This window comes from Ranitomeya imitator, chromosome 3, assembly GCF_032444005.1.
Source record: "Ranitomeya imitator isolate aRanImi1 chromosome 3, aRanImi1.pri, whole genome shotgun sequence".
Lineage (NCBI taxonomy): Eukaryota > Metazoa > Chordata > Amphibia > Anura > Dendrobatidae > Ranitomeya > Ranitomeya imitator.
In genome coordinates this window covers 354,369,355-354,388,635 of record NC_091284.1, presented here as the reverse complement: position 1 = coordinate 354,388,635, position 19,281 = coordinate 354,369,355, and the positions used below count along the sequence as shown (strand labels likewise).

The 19,281-nt window shown below is 46.5% G+C and overlaps 1 protein-coding gene across 2 annotated transcripts in view; it reads right to left on the bottom strand.

The window, feature by feature from the left end:
- AGO4 (argonaute RISC component 4) overlaps positions 1–19,281 on the bottom strand; it is a 111,831-nt gene that overhangs the window by 20,492 nt on the left and 72,058 nt on the right. For both annotated transcript variants that reach the window (XM_069756844.1, XM_069756843.1), the window contains exons 12-14: positions 2,004–2,188; positions 1,254–1,413; positions 261–576 (exon numbers count right to left, since the gene is read on the bottom strand). In XM_069756844.1, the coding sequence (XP_069612945.1) occupies positions 261–576; positions 1,254–1,413; positions 2,004–2,188 (661 nt within the window). The remainder of the gene's footprint in view (positions 1–260; positions 577–1,253; positions 1,414–2,003; positions 2,189–19,281) is intronic.

Below are 19,281 nucleotides of genomic sequence, written 5' to 3'. Positions count from 1 at the left end.
CTTTGATAGCACACATTGATTTATTGTATGTCTCCAAGCACAGGCACATCTTTGTAGTGCCACCTTTTAGTATTTTTGTATTCAATAAAGATATATGATATTTCTATAACATACTTGCTTTTCGTTATTTGATATACTTGATTTTCATTTCTGGGGTCTAGTTCTTTTATTAAAGCTGAGTGGTGACTAAAGCATTGTAACACGCATATGAAAAACAGATTCTAAACAAAGGAAAATGGGTTCAAAAGCTCTAGACCTACCTGTTTCATTTGACCTTCGGACACACCGCCACGGTAATAGATAATACGTGTGGGCTTGAATCGAGTTGACTTATAGAACTGGATGAGAAGCTCACGCACCATGTTGCTAAGGTCTTGAATAACTTCCTGACTGTACAAAAGCTCTTGAGATGTCTCCTGCCGGGAAGTCTGAACACGCACGGTGGCACAATAACGGCTAGGATGACCATCCATGCTGCCCACTACAGCAGCAATAGAGGGTTTCTTGCCATCACCAGCAGGAGGATGAGTCACATCAGCACCCAGGAATATAACTGGCTGTTGGAACACAGACGGTCTGCAAATACAAAATGCAGCTTTAGAAAAAAAAACAAAGCATAAAAATTACAAAAAAAGTACAATTTTCTTCTCATTAGTCAAAAGTCACTCACTAAAACAATTTAAAAGAAAAAAAAAAAAGAGAAGTTCTTTTCTGAAGCATAATGACTAAAGTTTTTGTATTCGTGATGTTTCAGAGAAACCTGTCACAAGGATTTTATACCTCAATTAAAGGCATTTATATACAGAAGTTTTGAAGCGGATTAAATCCATACCTTAATTTTAGAATCAGTTTTGGCATTTGATATATCCAGCATTGAAATCACATGCACATGAGGTGCAAATGCATCAGTGGGGCCTTGCACTTACAGCTATATTTCTCTTCCTTGCAATTAGCTGTCTGCCTTATGTGTCCGACAGGTCACTTTCAGTTATCTGCCTCCCCTGACCTGTCAGTCAAGCACAGGAGGCAGGTGCGAAGTAGTCAGGGAAGGAAGGAGAGCTGCAAGTGCAATGCCCCATCCCAGTGTACTTGCAGCTCATTTCCATGATTTTCAATGCTGGATTTCTCATTAATTGCAAAACTAATGTCTACAATCAAGGTATGGCTTTAATAAACATGAAAGCGCTTGTACATACATCCTCATGGGGTTCCCTTTGACAGAATCTTGGATTCTCTGCACATAGTTGGATTACCTTTGATGTGGGACAAGAACGTTGTTTATTCCTCCAAGCTTAGCATTGATTTTCAGGCATAAATTGGACAGCGTTTGCGGAGAAGTCTTCACAACATTTTTAACCTGCACACACTGAGTGGCCATGCCAAGGAGTGTATCCCCTACTCTCTTGACTTCAGCTGACATAAGAGAAAATGACAACTTAATGCACAAAATACAAAGTATTTACAATTTGAGTCATGTTGCAACATCATTAGTAAAGATTCAGTTGTACGTCTTGCACATATCAACTGGTAAATTCAAGTTCACATTTTGAACCTCTCCAATCCCAGAGAAAAAAAAAACTGTCCGGTCTTAAGCTATAAGTCTACAGTCACTGTGTGACTACAAACTTCTGAATCCTCACTGTGTGTGCACTGTGAGGATTCTCCGATGCCAGGAGTGGTAGGCGCATGACCACAAGTATTTGACTTACTTACAACATGTGGTCACGTGCCGACTAGATGGGCATCTTCGCTCAATGCAAGAGTATCGAGAGAGGCTGGATACAGTCTAGTCAGAATGTGGCCAGGAGTTTGGATATTTAGGAGTCACAAGTCTGCAGCAACTGAGTGACAGCAGGCTTGTAGGTTAAGAAAGGACAACCCCTGTAAAGTTTTATATATTATAAATTAGAGAAATGAAAGAAATGCATAGTTCTACCAAAGAAAATATTTTGCATGGTCACTCTTACACATATTTTAAAAACAAACAAAAACAAATGTCTTACCATACACTGGGGTCTTCCCTGGAAGGATAACCACAATAAGCTGGAGACCGACATAGGTAAGTTTTAAATGTTTGAACATTGGCTCCACACTGTCCGCGCCCTGTGCATATTTACAGAAGCATGGCTGGCCCTGGATGGGCATTCCGGCATCCTTTGAGATCTTTCTTAACTGGTCTGTGAAGCTCCTGTTGAGAAACATAGCAAAGGTTTCACATTATTGCACATGACAAATATTTTAGTAGAACAGCTCATTTAAGTGTAGATTGTCTTATGGATATTTGCTTGCTTTGGCAAGACTCAAAGTGAGTGTCCAGCTTTTTACCCTGTCACTTTTAGGTCCATATCAATTTCAGGATACATTTTATAGGAGGTCAGAGCTTTGTTTCTGTGCAAGCCATTAGGAGCTCGGTTATAGAAATGGCACCTAAAAGGGATGTCTGGTCAGAAGATATTGTGAAGTACAGGCAATCAAAATCATATCCGTGGGATCCAAAAATTCATTGATCAGCTATTATAACCTCCAGCAGGGAGAATAGGAGCTGTTCTACAGTACCCGGCAGCGGCCACTACACACTGAATGGAGCTGCGGAATGCATCCTTTGGAAAGGTGATCAATATCCTTTCACAATTTAACCCCTCTACATACAACACTCTGCCTGACAGAAAAAAAAAAAAAAAAACAATTGCTGCTAAATTTTTAAACCTAAACATCCTAACATAAGGCTACGTGCCCACGATCAGAAATGGTAGCGCTTTGGATGCAGCGTATTTTTACTGCGTCCAAATCGCTGCGTTCTAATTTGTCACACTTGTGTTTAGGTACATGCAGATTTTACCACATGTAGTGACACTCTTGCAGAAAATATGCAGTCTCCGTTAAGCCCCCGTCACACATAGCGAGATCGCTAGCGAGATCGCTGCTGAGTCACAAGTTTTGTGACGCAACAGCGACCTCAGTAGCGATCTCGCTATGTGTGACACGTAGCAGCGACCAGGCCCCTGCTGTGAGATCGCTGGTCGTGTCGGAATGGCCTGGACCGTTTTTTGATCGTTGAGGTCCCGCTGGGTAGCACACATCGCTGTGTTTAACACCTTACCAACGACCTCGTTGACAGGACGTCCCATTGAATCGTCATGAAATAGCATCGTTGTACAGGTCGCCGCATCGCTGCTGCGTCGTTGGGGAGATCGCACTGTGTGACATCTCACCAGCGACCACATAGCGACGCAGCAACGATCCCCGACAGGTCGTATTGTTGTCGGGATCGCTTAAGCGTCGCTATGTGTGACGGGGTCTTTACAGAAATTCACATGTTGCGGCTCGTAAACCCGCACTGTGGGTAAGTTTATGTAGAGTTAAATAGAAGCACAGTGGGTATGGGATTTCTATAAATCCCATCCACTGTGCTTGTAATGTAGAACGCTGCTATTCCTGATGGTGGGCACGCAGCCTAAAAGGACATTTTACAAATAATGGCAGACATAAGGTAAATGTTATTACCTTTGTGTGGTATAACTCTGGATTTAAAGAAAAACAAAAGTATGGCTAGCTTTTTTGAAATTGTCAAACAATGAATATTTTTATAAATAATTGCAAAACATATCAACCTAAATTTAATCACCAACAACAGTATAATGTGTGATGGAAAAAAACTAAATCCCAGATATGTGGAAACATTCCAGAGTTATTGCTACAAAGTAACATGTTCAGATTTGAAAAATTTGGATTGGTCACCAAGGGGACAAGACAAGTTGATTACTGTGGTATTTATAAGCACCAATCCAGCATTTTTTTTTTTTTTATTTTTTTTTTAAATTTCCTAATCTATCGGTGATGCATGACCAATGTATGCATTGAAATACTTACTGGTCCCATTCTTCTGACATTTAATATAATTAAATGCACATTATAGATGTGATCATGGTACAGCACAAGCGCTGCCTGCCTGCTGAAAGTGCTTTTTTTTTTTTTTTTTTCCCCCTTTAAACATATTATATTCAGCATGTAAAATAGAGGGCAGGTCACCAAGGGATCAATGACCTGTCATAAGCTATCAGTATGAATACCTAAACAGAGCACCACAGTAAGACTAAATAAATTATGGACAGACAGACAGTGATAAGAGCACACTAATTGTTTGATAAGGGGCTGGTGCTTGGAATCATTGTCGTTTTCTTCTGTTTCTATTAACCATGGTTATCTCTAAGGAAACATGGGTAGTCATTGTTGTGCACCCAAAGGGCTTTACAAGAAAGGACATTGCTACTTGCCCCTAAATATTAACCATTTAGCCAATCATCAAGAACTTCAAAGAGGATTAATTTGTGTGAAGAATTCTTCAAAAACACCCAATAAATTCCTGAAAGTGCCAGGTCCATCTCCTAAAGAAGATCTAACAAAGGGATAGGTTTAACACCAGTGCAGAGATTGCTCAGGCATCTGGACACACAGCGAGGAAGGCTTTTGAGAAGTGGCCTAGTGTCAAGAACGTCAGCAAAGAAGCCACTTGTCTCCAAGAAAATCATTATGGACAGACTGACATGAAGTACAGGGTTTGCATAGAAGAATGGGGTAAAGTTATTTACCCTGATGAAGTCCCCTTTAGACTGAATGGGACATCTAGAAGAATAGGTGCCTGGAGAAGAATATATTAGCACTGTCCTGACTTATGCCTACAGTAAAGTAATCAGAGACCATTCAAGTGTAAATTTGCTTTTCAATCAAGGAAGTGTGTCTCATTCACAATTTTGCACGAACATGGCCATGAATCTAAACATCTTCCAATATAAGAACAACTTCTTCCAAACATCAAATAGCAATGGGGTGATGAAGAAAGCTTTTTTTCCCAGCATGATGGAGACCATGTCACAAGGTAAAAGTGATAACCAAGTGGCTCAGTGAACAAAACACTGACATTTTAAATAAAAGCCCCACATCTCAATTCCAAGTCAATACAGTCAATATTGAGTCTTTGCATAAACTTGATATAACCGTCAAATAAAAGTTTTAAAACTTATGAAGAGACATGAGGGCATGTGCATACGTTCAGCTAATCTTGGAAAAAAACAAAAAAAAAAAACACAGGATTTTTGGTTGCTTACCGTAAAATCTGTTTCTCAAAGCCTTCATTGGGGGACACAGGAACCATGGGTGTATGCTTCTGCCACTAGGAGGCTGACACGACGCACATAAAAAGTTAGCCCCTCCTCTGCAGTATACACCCCACTGACTAGCACTAGGTTAATCAGTTAGTGAGAAAGCAGTAGGAGAGGTAACAAGATAGAAAGAAAACAAAACAGACAACCCAACTGTAACAATATAACAGAGAGAATAGCTGTTAAAACATGGGAGGGTGCTGTGTCTCCCATTGAAGGCTCCAAGAAACAGATTTTATTTACAATAAGCAACCAAAAATCCTGTTTTCTCCATCGCTTCATTGGGGGACACAGGAACCATGGGACGTCCCAAAGCAGTGCCTGGTGAAGGAACAGCCAAAGCTTCGTTCAGGTTGGAGAACTCACCACTGCCGCCTGCAAGATCCTTCTACCTAGGCTGGCGTCCGCTGAGGAGTGGGTATGGACCTTATTAAATTTGGCGAACGTGTGCATGGAAGACCAAGTTGTCGTTTTGCAAAGTTGTAGGGCAGATGCCCCATAGTGTACTGCCCAGGAGGCACCCACTACCCGGTTAGAGTGAGCCTTAATCCCAGGGGGAAGCCACTCTGTTCTTGACCCTGTAAGCCCCCGAAATTGCCGTTCTGATCCAGCGAGCAATCGTAACCTTGGAGGCCGGCACCATCTGGAATGACAAATACAGAGCGAATCAGTCTTCCTAAAGGGGGCGGTCCTAACCAGATAGATCCTCAACACCCTGACCAGGTCTAACCTGTTCAGTGAACGCTCAAGAGAATGAGTCGGAGCAGGACAAAAGGAAGGGAGGACAATATCCTCATTCAGGTGAAAGGTGGACACAACCTTGGGAAGGAAGGAAGGCGGAGGCCACAAAACCACCTTATCCTGATGAATAACCAAGAAAGGGGGCCAACAGGAAAGAGCCGTCAACTCCGAGACGCACCTAATGGCCACAAGAAACACCACCTTCCAAGACAGAACGGACAGGGAAACCACTCGGAGAGGTTCAAAGGGAGAACCCCTCATCGCCTCCGGAACAAGATTGAGGTCCCAAGGGTCCACAGGATTCCGATACGGAGGAGCCGCATGCGTTACTCCTTGAAGCAAGGTACTGAAATGAGAGCAGGAGGCTAAGGTCTTCTGGAAAAGAATGGCAAGGACTGATACCTGATCCTTTAGCGAACTAAGGGCAAGGCCAGCGTCAAGTCCTGCCTGGAGAAATGCCAAAGTGGAAGGGAGAGAAAAGGACATCGGCGGAATGCCATTAGACTCACACCAGCAGAAGAAGTAGGCTTTCCAGGTCCGATAATAGACCCTGGAAGACGACGGCTTCCTAGCCTGGATCATGGTGTGAATCACCCTGATCAGAATAACGGACGCTCTCAGAACCGCGGTTTCAACAGCCACGCCGTTAAATTGAGAGACCGAGAATTCTGGTGGCAGATTGGACCTTGGGACAGAAGATCCGGCCTGTCTGGGAGCCCCCAGGGAGAATCCGCAAGAAGGTTGACCATCTCTGTGACCCAAAACCTTCTGGGCCAATCCAGTGTGATCAGAATGACTGGCACCCCTCCACCTTGATCTTATTTAAACAGCCTGGGAAGAAGGGGAAAGGGAGGTAACAGATAGGGAAGCACAAACTGCGACCAGGGAATGGCCAGAGCATCGGCGCCCACCACGAGAGGATCGCGGGACCTGGAAACGAATCGCTGAACCTTCCTGTAGGACTAAGAACACTATACGTGTTCGAACCGCGTTCAGTGGTTCATGGCTACTCTTCAGCGATATTTGACCGGTTATTTGTAAGCAGCTTTCCATTTTAAATATGTTGAAATGAAGACTTAAATTTTATTTCCGGAGCTAGATCCCCTTTGTCTTCACATACAAGTTTTGGCTTCAGGCAAAGACGCCTTTCCGTGCTTGGAATCCCCATGGACTATGGGAAATTTCCTACAAGGATGAGCTGAAAAATACTTATTTGTTTTAAACCCTCTTCCTAACCTTGCAAGACTGCGGCCTCTGCTGGTGGGAAACCTCCTCTTTCGACGCGAAATGAACAAAAAGGACAGAAACTGCCGCTTCGGAGGAGGCCAGTGAGGTTTGGACTAGGGGAGAAAGGAACTCGAGCCCCCAGTGGCATCCTTAATAATTTGGTCCAACATAGAGCCGAACAGATGTGACCCCTGGAAAGGCAGGCTGGTAAGGGACTTTTCTGACAAGTCTGCCTGCCAGGCCTTAAGCCAAACGGCCTGATGTATAGCCACGATATTGCTGGACGCCTGAGCTGCGCAAGACGCGGCATCCATGGAGGCAGAAACCAAGTACTTCCCAGCATGAAAAATCTTGTCGGCAAGATCACCCAGATCCTCCAGTCGAGCTCCAGCAAGAATGCCCTGACTGAGTTGCTTGGCCCATCTGGCTATGGATTTCGAGACCCAATCGGAGGCAAAAGCCGGACAATGTAGAAGCGGCCGCTTTGAAGGCCGATTTTGCAAAGGATTCTATAATTCTGTCAGTTGCATCCTTGAGGGATGCTCCATTAGTAAGCGGGAGGACTGTGTTGGTAGACAGTCTGGAGACTGCCGGGTCCACCGCCAGAGAAGCTGTCCAGTTAGCGGTGAGCTCGGGAGAAAAAGGGATACAGGACACCGAGGTTCTTCCCTCTTTGAAAGCATCTGGTTGGGTTCTCTTTCCCTGGCAAGTTCCTCCTCAAATTCTTTATGAGGAGCGAAGACCTTGGAAGGTGGTTTAGACCGTCTAAACGAAACCGCACAATCTGTGGGTTCTGTAGAGGTGTCCTTGATGCTAAAGGTCTGGTTGACCGCAACACTGAGGCTCTGGACCATATCCCTCATGTAGGAGGTTTGTTCCGAATCCAGGTCCAAATCATCCTCTGATGGTGCGTCCGAAAACGCCTCGCCTGACTCGGGAGAGGAGGATTGGGAAGAGGCAGACCTGGAAAGACTGGGGGGCAAGATGGAGTGGTAAGAGGACCTAGAACGGCGCTCCTGTCTGGATCTCTTGCGGCCTGTGTTGGAAGGCCCAGACTGATTCCTTTGACCTACTAGCAACTACGGAAGTCGGGAGAGGCACCATGTCAAGTACAGACATCAGGGTCTGGGACACCTTGGTGAGATCCACCACGGACTGCGACAGAGTAAGCCCACTCTGGAATAGAAGGAAGAATGAAGAGGAAGAAGGAAGAGGAAGAAGGATAACGAGAGCGCTCTCCCTTAGAATTAGGCATGATGATGATGAGACCCACTAACTGATGCCAGAAAGGTTAGGGGACAGATGCAGAGGAGAGTGTCAGGCTGCTGTGCTAGGAAGAGAAGGCTCCGCAGGAAAAAGGTACAATCCGGATCCACCAACCGGAAAAATGTCGATCGCAAGAGGATGCCCAGGTCCAGGAGTGAAAAAAAGTGTGCACTGCAGGGACAAACACACTGAAAAGCCCGCTCTATGACAGGAAAAGGGGCGTAGCCAAGCAGCTGGGCCAGGGGCGGAGCCAAGCGCCAGGGCAGTGCTAAGCCTCGGCAGAAAGGAGCCAAGTCTGTTGGTAGAAAAACCCGCCCGAAAAGCAGGAAGGGTGCGGAGCCAGCGCTGCAGCTAGGCCCGAATGGAGGAAGGACCTAGATTACAGCTGGTGACCTCCAGAGCATGGGGGAGCAGAGCGGGGGATCGAAAAATGCTGCAACAGAATGCCTGGAGCCCACAATACCCCCGAAATTAAATGGAAAAAAAGACCACTGATGCCCCACTCTGCAGCTAGGTACGGGAGAAGCTGGGACCTACATTTCGGCTGGTGAGTGCCGGAGCATGGGGAAGCTGCGAGTAGAGCCCTAAAGAGCCGCAAAGGTAATCTGAATTAAGGGGCCCACTATTAAAATAAAGGGAAAAAATCTCCCCCGTTCCCCCCCCGCTTGATCATCTTCTTTCTTCTTCGATCTTATACGCCACCCCTGGGGGGTAGGGGGTAGTGGAAGTACCTCCCCATCCAGGAAAGATCGAACGTTTGATAATCCAACGCAGCGGGACATCCGCATCTCCTCAAATCAACAAGCTCTGGTGGGAGAGTGGGTGGGAGACGGAGGCAGGACCGATGATCAGATCACCTAACCACGCTTCTGTGTTAGGGGCTGGGGTCCTACCGAGTAGACATATGATGATAAAGGGTGGCAGTACATGTCGTACTCCGTCTCTTTGTGGGAGTAGAGCAGTGACCGTTCACACTGTATCCCTCCATGGAACAACTTAGGGTATGTGTCCACGTTCAGGATTGCATCAGGATTTGGTCAGGATTTTATGCAGGTAAAATCCTGAACAAATCTGCACCTGAGATCACTGGCAGGTCACCTGCGTTGTCCTTGCGTTTTTTCTGCATTGTAAGGACATGCTGCATTCTTAAAAGACGCGCTGCATGTGCGTTTTCGCGGGTATGCCGCATGCGTCTTTTACTGCATAGTGGAGATGGGATTTCATGAGATCCCCTCCACTATGCCGTAACATCTGGACGCTGCGTTTTTGACGCTGCGGCTCAATGCTGCATCAAAAACACAGCATTTCCTGAACGTGGAAACATACCCTTACACTGAGGTAGATATGGGTCTAATGAAAGACCTGTGTCCACCTCCTACTGACACTAAGCTAAAACTGATTAACCTAGTGCCAGTCGGTGGGGTGTATATTGCAGAGGAGGAGCTAACTTATGTGCAGTGTCCGCGTCCTAGTGGCAGCAGCATACACCCATGGTTCCTGTGTCCCCCAATAAAGCGATAGAAAAAAAATCTGCTGCAAGTGCTTGCAGGAAGAAAGCAGCGTAACAAAAAAAACAAAAACAAACAAACACGCACTTCTGATGAGTTTTTTTCCCATTCATATAAATGGGTGAAAAAAAATGCTGAAAAAAACAAAAAACAGACATGCTGCAAATTTTAGAACAAATAAAATAAAAAATGCTTTCGTGGTTCAAGTCATCAAGGAACAAACAAGCAGCATGTCCATGAGATTCCAGAAATCTCATCTCAGTCCCTTTGCTGGTACTGTAAAGTGCAAATTTTTTTAACCCCTTCGTGACATGCGCCGTACTAGTACTGCGCTGCCGGCACTGCATTAGTGCCAGCAGCAGTACTAGTATGGCGCACCGATCACCGCGGTCTCGCGCTGAGCGCTGCGGTGATCGGGTGCGGGTGTCAGCTGTATATGACAGCTGACACCCCGCAGCAATGCCCACGATCGGCGCTATCGCCGATCGCGGGCATTTAACCCCTCTGATGCCGCTGTCAGTAGTGACAGCGGCATAGAGGGGGATCGCGCAGGGACGGGGGCTCCCTGCGCTCTCCCACCGGAGCAACGCAATGAGATCGCGTTGCTCCGGTGACCCGGAAGGAGTCCCCGGATCCAAGATGGCCGCCGGACTCCTTCCGGGTCATGAAGTGACCTGGCTAGCCGGCGCCTGCTGAGAGCAGGCTCTGGAAAGCCAGCTAAACTGCCTGTCAGATCGTTGATCTGACAGTGTGCTATGCACAGTGTCAGATCAACGATCTGATCTAATACAGAGATGTCCCACCCTGGGACAATGTTAGAAAGTAAAAAAAAAAAAAAAAAAATAGAATGTGCAAAAAAAAAAATCAAAAAAAAAATCCCCAAATTAAAAAAAAAAACATTTCCCAATAAATCCATTTACCGTATATACTCGAGTATAAGCCGACCCGAGTATAAGCCGACCCCCCTAATTTTGCCACAAAAAACTGGGAAAACTTATTGACTCGAGTATAAGCCTAGGGTGGAAATGCAGCATTTACCGGTGAATTTCAAAAATAAAAATAGATCATTATTTCCCCATAGCTGTGCCATATAGTGCTCTACACCGTTCATTATTTCCCCATAGCTGTGCCCCATATAGTGCTCTACACCGTTCATTGTGCCCCATAGCTGTGCCATATACGGTGCTCTGCACCGTTCATTGTGCCCCATTGCTGTGCCATATACAGTGCTCTGCACCGTTCATTGTGCCCCATTGCTGTGCCATATACGGTGCTCTGCACCGTTCATTGTGCCCCATTGCTGTGCCATATACGGTGCTCTGCACCGTTCATTGTGCCCCATTGCTGTGCCATATACGGTGCTTTGCACCGTTCATTGTGCCCCATTGCTGTGCCATATACGCTGCTGCAATAAAAAAAAAAAAAAAACACATACTCACCTCCCTTGATTGCAGCTCCCGGCGTCTCGTTCCGGTGCCTCCATCTTCCCGGCGTCTCTGCTCTGACTGATCAGGCAGAGGGCGCCGCGCACACTGTATGCGTCATCGCGCCCCTTGCCTGAACAGTCAGAGCGCAGACGCCGGGAAGATGGAGGCGCCGGCCGGGAAGATGGAGCGGCGCCCGGCGGCTGGAACGAGGACAGGTGAATATGCTATACTTACCTAGTCCTGGCGATCCTCGCGCTGTCCCTCTGCCTGGTCTTCGGTGCCGCAGCTCTTCCTGTCAGCGGTCACCGGCACCGCTGATTAGAGGAATGAATAGGCGGCTCCGCCCCTATGGGAGGTGGAGCCGCTTATTCATATCTCTAATGAGCGGTCCCACGTGACCGCTGAAGAGGGGAAGAAGCTGCAGCACAGAAGCCCGTGGGACGGCAGGGACAGCGCGAGGATCGCTGGGACTAGGTAAGTATACCTCAGCGCCCTCACCCGCCGACCCTGCCACCCACATTGACTCGAGTATAAGCCGAGAGGGGCACTTTCAGCCCAAAAATTTGGGCTGAAAATCTCGGCTTATACTCGAGTATATACGGTATGTAAAAAAAAAACAAAACAATAAATGTACACATATTTGGTATCGCCGCGTCCGTAACGACCCGCTCTATAAAACTATCCCACTAGTTAACCCCTTCAGTGAACACCGCAAAAAAAAAAAAAAAGAAGGCAAAAAACGCTTTATTATCATACAGGCGAACAAAAAGTGGAATAACACGCGATCAAAACGACGGATATAAATAACCATGGTACCGCTGAAAACGTCATCTTGTCCCGCAAAAAAAAAGCCACCATACAGCATCATCAGCAGAAAAATAAAAAAGTTATAGCTCTCAGAATAATGCGATGCAAAAACAATTATTTTTTTATATAAAATAGTTTTTATTGTGTAAAAGCGCCAAAACATAAAAAAATTACATAAATGAGGTGTCGCTGTAATCGTACTGACCCGAAGAATAAAACTGCTTTATCCATTTTACCACACGTGGAACGGTATAAACGCCCCCCCCTAAAAGAAATTCATGAATAGCTGGTTTTTGTTCATTCCGCCTCCCAAAAATCGGAATAAAAAGCGATCAAAAAATGTCATCTGCCCGAAAATGTTACCAATAAAAACGTCAACTCGTCCCGCAAAAAACAAGACCTCATATGACTCTGTGGGCCAAAATATGGATAAATTATAGCTCTCAAAATGTGGTGATGCAAAAACTATTTTTTGCAATAAAAAGCGTCTTTTAGTGTGTGACGGCTGCCAACCCTAAAAATCCGCTAAAAAACACGCTATAAAAGTAAATCAAAGCCCCCTTCATCACCCCCTTAGTTAGGGAAAAATAATAAAATGTAAAAAAATGTATTTATTTCCATTTTCCCATTAGGGCTAGGGTTAGGGCTAGGGTTAGGGTTTCAGTTATAATTGGGGGTTTCCACTGTTTAGGCACATCAGGGGCTCTCCAAACGCGACATGGAGTCCGATCTCAATTCCAGCCAATTCTGCTTTGAAAAAGTAAAACAGGGCTCCTTCCCTTCCGAGTTCTCCTGTGTGCCCAAACAGTGGTTCCCCCCAACATATGGGGTATCAGCGTTCTCAGGACAAGTTGGAAAACAACTTTTGGGGTCCAATTTGTCCTGTTACCCTTGGGAAAATAAAAACATAGGGGATAAGATATCATTTTCGTGGAAAAAAAATATTTTTTATTTTCACGGCTCTGCGTTATAAACTGTAGTGAAACACTTGTTGGTTCAAAGCTCTCACAACACATCTAGATAAGTTCCTTGGGGGGTCTAGTTTCCAATATGGGGTCACTTGTGGGGGGTTTCTACTGTTTAGGTACATCAGGGGCTCTGCAAATGCAACATGACACCTGCAGTCCATTCCATCTAAGTCTGCATTTCAAACGGTGCTCCTTCCCTTCCGAGCTCTGCCATGCACTCAAACGGTGGTTCCCCCCCACATGTAGGGTATCAACGTACTCAGGACAAATTGGACAATAACATTTGTGGTCCAATTTCTCCTGTTACCCTTGGGAAAAAAAAATTGCGGGCTAAAACATCATTTTGTGGAAAGAAAAAATGATTTTTTAATTTTCACAATGCTACATTCTAAACTTTAGTGAAACAATTGGGGGTTAAAAGTGCTCACCACACATCTAGATAAGTTCCTTAGGGGGTCTTCTTTCCAAAATTGGGTCACTTGTGGGGGGTTTCCACTGTTAAGGCACGTCAGGGGCTCTCCAAATGCGACATGGCGTCCGATCTCAATTCCAGCCAATTTTGCATTGAAAAGTCAAATGGCACTCCTTCCCTTCCGAGCTCTGCCATGCGCTCAAACAGTGGTTTATCCCCATATATGAAGTATCGACGTACTCAGGACAAATTGCACAACAACTTTTGGGGTCCAATTTATCCTTTTACCCTTGGGAAAATAAAAAATTTGGGGCAAAAAGATCATTTTTTGTGAAAATTAATATAAATTTTTTTTTTACGGCTCTACATTATAAACTTCTGTGAAGCACTTGGAGGTTCAAAGTGCTCACCACACATATAGATTAGTTCCTTAGGGGGTCTACTTTCCAAAATGGTGTCACTTGTGGGGGTTTCCACTGTTTAGGCACATCAGGGGCTCTCCAATCGTGACATGGGCTCCGATCTCAATTCCAGCAAATCTTGCATTGAAAAGTCAAATGGCGCTCCTTCCCTTCCGAGCTCTGCCATGTGCCCAAACAGTGGTTTAACCCCACATATGGGGTATCAGCGTACTCAGGACATATTGTACAACGACTTTTGTGGTCCAATTTCTCCTGTTACCCTTGGTAAAATGAAACAAATAGGACCTGAAGTAAAAATTTTGTGAAAAAAAAGTTAAATGTTTAAAAAAATTGAACATTCAAAAAATTCCTGTGAAGCACCTGAAGGGTTAATAAACTTTTTGAATGTGGTTTTGCGTACCTTGAGGGGTGCAGTTATTAGAATGGTGTCACTTTTGGGCATTTTCTGTCATATAAACCCCTCAAAGTCACTTCAAGTGTGAGGTGGTCCGTAAAAAAATGGTTTTGCAAATTTTGTTGCAAAAACGAGAAATCGCTGGTCAACTTTTAACCCTTATAACGTCCTAACAAAAAAAAATTATGTTTCCAAAATTGTGCTGATGTAAAGCAGACATGTGGGAAATGTTGTTTATTAACTATATTATGTGTGATATAACTCTCTAATTTAAGGGCATAAAAACTAAGTTTGAAAATTGCTAAATTTTCATAATTTCCGACAAATTTTTGTTTTTTTCACAAATAAATGCAAGTCATATCGAAGAAGTTTTACCACTATCATGAAGTACAATATGTCACGAGAAAACAATGTCAGAATCACCAGGATCCGTTGAAGCGTTTCGGAGTTATGACCTCATAAAGTGACAGTGGTCAGAATTGTAAAAATTGGCCCTGTCACTTAGGTGAAAACAGGCTTTGGGGTGAAGGGGTTAAAACATGAGGCAAAAACGTAGAGCGTGAACAATGCCTACTTCAGTACAAGAATAGAAACATCTGACAAAAATAAATAAATGTAACCACTCTGAAGCAACACACTTTCAGAAAACCAAAGTTGTGTCAAACTTCTGGCCACAAATGCACACTCTAACCAGTCTCCTAGTTTTGAGCATGAAGTGTTTATTTTGACAGAAGTTCAATGGCAACAGGACTAGCATTGAGGTTTCTGATCTTTGTGATCCAAGTCCTGAAGGAGACCACCTTCCCAAACTCTGCTGCGCACACAGAAAAGTGGCAGCGCTTAACCCCTTCATGACCCAGCCTATTTTGACCTTAATGACCTGGCCGTTTTTTGCAATTCTGACCAGTGTCCCTTTATGAGGTAATAACTCAGGAACGCTTCAACGGATCCTAGCGGTTCTGAGATTGTATTTTCGTGACATATTGGGCTTCATGTTAGTGGTAAATTTAGGTCAATAAATTCTGCGTTTATTAGTGATAAAAATGGAAATTTGGCTAAAATCTTGAAAATTTCGCAATTTTCACATTTTGAATTTTTATTCTGTTAAACCAGAGAGTTATGTGACACAAAATAGTTAATAAATAACATTTCCCACATGTCTACTTTACATCAGCACAATTTTGGAAACAATTTTTTTTTGCTAGGAAGTTATAAGGGTTAAAATTTGACCAGCGATTTCTCATTTTTACAACGAAATTTACAAAACCATTTTTTTTGTTAGGGACCACCTCACATTTGAAGTCAGTTTGAGGGGTCTATATGGCTGAAAATACCCAAAAGTGACACCATTCTAAAAACTGCACCCCTCAAGGTGCACAAAACCACATTCAAGAAGTTTATTAACCCTGCAGGTGCTTCACAGCAGCAGAAGCAACATGGAAGGAAAAAATGAACATTTAACTTTTCAGTCACAAAAATAGGGATTTTTGTGTGTACTCACCGTAAAATCCTTTTCTCCAAGCCACTCATTGGGGGACACAGGACCATGGGTTATGCTGCTGTCACTAGGAGGCTGACACTAAGCTGAGACAAAAAAAGGTTAGCTCCTCCCCTGCAGTATACACCCTCATGCTGGCTTCCAGAGACCCAGTTCAGTGCAAAAGCAGTAGGATAATAACAACAATATATCAAGTAACATTAGCATATAACATGTCAAACAAACAGTCAAAGACCAAAAAAGGTAACGAGCCGTAAGGCTACCAGGGTGGGTGCTGTGTCCCCCAATGAGTGGCTTGGAGAAAAGGATTTTACGGTGAGTACACACAAAAATCCCTATTTCTCCTTCGCCTCATTGGGGGACACAGGACCATGGGACGTCCCAAAGCAGTCCCTGGGAGGGAAACAAAACAACCAAATAACTCCGTGTACCATCTGACTACAAATGCGCAACAGCCGCTTGCAGGATACGCCTGCCAAGGGCCGCATCCGCAGAGGAATGGATGTGGACATTGTAATGCTTTGTGAAGGTATGCAGGCTGGACCACGTTGCGGCCTTGCAAACCTGCTCCGCTGTAGCCTGGTGCCGGATGGCCCAGGAAGCACCCATCGACCGAGTGGAGTGTGCCCTAATCCCCGCCGGGATAGGACTGCCCCTGACCCGATAGGATTCCTGGATAGCAGATCGGATCCATCTGGCTATCGTGGATTTAGACGCAGCCAAACCCTTTCTGTGACCCTCCGGGAGCACGAAAAGAGGGCGTCCGATTTTCTGAAATGAGCCGTTCTGGAAATGTACCTCCTGAGGGCCCGTACCACGTCCAGAGTATGGAGAGCCTTCTCGACCCTATGTTTGGGCTGCGGGCAAAAAGAGGGAAGGATGATGTCGTCAAGATGAAAAGAGGAGACCACCTTCGGAAGAAACGCCGGAGAAGGGCGTAGGACCACTTCGTCCTGGTGAAAGGCAAGGAACGGTGCCCGGCAGGACAAAGCGGCGAGCTCTGAAACCCTTCTGATGGACGTCACCGCTACCAGGAAGGCAACCTTCCATGAGAGGACAGAGAGCGGAACGTCTTGAAGGGGTTCGAACGGAGGTTCCTGAAGAACCCCCAGGACCAAGTTGAGATCCCAGGTTTCTAACGGCATCCTGTAAGGAGGAACCACATGGGAGACTCCTTGAATGAAGGTCTTGACTTGAAGGTTGGCGGCGATCCTGCGCTGGAACAGCACGGATAACGCTGAGATCTGGCCTTTGAGGGAACTCAGTGCCAATCCGGAGTCCAGACCGGACTGAAGGAAATTCAAGATGCAAGGGATAGAGAAAACGAGCGGAGGGTGCCCTCGGAGCCTGCACCATGAGAAGAAGGTTTTCCAGACGCGGTGGTAAATGGAGGCGGAAGACGCCTTGCGAGCACTTAACATGGTGGGAATGACCTGCTGAGAGAAACCGGCGCGAGTTAGAATCCAGGTTTCAACAGCCATGCCGTTAAACGTAGGGCCCCTGAGCTCTGGTGGCAGATCGGACCTTGGCGAAGTAGGTCTGGGCGGTCTGGTAACCGCCAGGGAACGTCGGCTACGAGCTGAACGAGTTCCGCGTACCAAGCGCGGCGTGGCCAGTCTGGGGCGACCAGAATGACCGGAACTCCCTCTGTCTTGATCTTCCGGATCACCTTCGGCAGTAAGGGGAGAGGAGGGAACACGTAAGGGAGTTGAAACGGATGCCACGGAGAAATCAGCACGTCTACTCCTATGGCCTGGGGATCCCGAGAGCGAGCAATGAAGTTGTGGACCTTGGCGTTCAATCTGGACGCCATCAGATCCACGTCCGTGGTCCCCCAGCGAAGACAGATCTGTCGAAAGACCTCTGGGAGGAGTTCCCACTCCCCCGAGGCAAGGCCCTGGCGGCTCAGGAAGTCCGCCGCCCAGTTCTCGACTCCCAGAATGTGCACCGCAGAGATGATGGAATGGTTGGTTTCGGCCCAACGAAGGATGTGAGATAATTCCTGCATCGCCACTCTGCTGCGGGTACCCCCTGGCGGTTGATGTAAGCCACCGCCGTGACGTTGTCCGATTGGACTCGTATTGGGTGACCCGCGAGCAGGGTGTGAAAACGACTCAGGGCAAGTCTGATAGCACGAATCTCCAGGATGTTGATGGGGAGCCTGGATTCCTGAACTGTCCAACGGCCCTGGGCAGAGTGGTGAAGAAACACCGCCCCCCAGCCGAGAAGACTGGCGTCGGTAGTTACCACTAACCAGCGGATCGGGAGGAAGGACTTCCCCTGGAGAAGAGATTGACCCAGGGTCCACCATACGAGTGATTGTCTGACCCGCGGGGACAGGAGGCAAGGGCGGTCGAGAGATGGGAGACTCCTGTCCCAGTTGCTCAGCAAAACCTGTTGCAAGGGGCGGAGATGGAGTGGAGCGAAAGGAACCGCTTCGATTGCTGCAACCATCTTTCCCAGGATCTTCATGGCGAACCGAATGGTTCGCGGGCGAGGATGGCAGAGCGTTCGGGCTCCCTGCTGAAGCGATTGGGCCTTGGACCGAGGAAGCAAGACCAGCCCCCTTGAAGTGTCCAGGATCATTCCCAGAAAGGAGATCCGACGGGCAGGAACGGGAGAGGACTTGTCCCAGTTGATCAACCAGCCCAGGCGCGAAAGAATCCAGGGTAATGTGGACGCTTGACTCGCAGGCCTGAAAAGACGGGCCCTTTATGAGGAGATCGTCTAAGTAAGGTAACACGACGACTCCTCGAGAATGAAGGATGGCCATGACAGCTGCCATGACCTTCGTGAATACCCTGGGCGCCGTGGCAAGACCGAATGGTAAGGCCGTGAACTGGAAGTGGTCCTCCAGAACGGCAAAGCGGAGGAACCTCTGATGAGGCGGGAATATCGGAATGTGAAGACATCCTTGATGTCTATCGATGCCAAGAATTCCCCTCTTTCCATCGACGAGATGACCGATCTGAGCGATTCCATCCTGAAGTGCCGTACTCTTATGCACTTGTTCAGGAGCTTCAGATCCAAAATGGGGCGCACTTTTCTGTCCTTCTTTGGCACGACGAAGAGGTTTGAGTAGAAACCTTTGAACCTCTCGTGCTCCGGGACCGGAACAATGACCCCGCTTTGGCGGAGGGAGTGAATGGCGCGAAGGAGGGCGCAAGACTGAGCTCCCGAGCTGGGGAGACGAGAGGGGAAAAACCGAGTTGGAGGAGGCGCGGAGAACTCTATCTTGTAGCCAGACGATACCAGATCCCTGTGACCCATTCGTCGTGAATGACGGAGAGCCAGGCTTGCTGAAAAAGGAGTAGACGTCCTCCTACTCTGGTGGTATCGACTGGCGCCGTTCCCGAGTCATTGAGACGGGAATCTGGGGGGTCTCGCACCTCTGGTTCTGGACTGCCTCGGCTTTCCGCGCCAGGAAGGATTCGGCCTGAAGGAGGGACGAG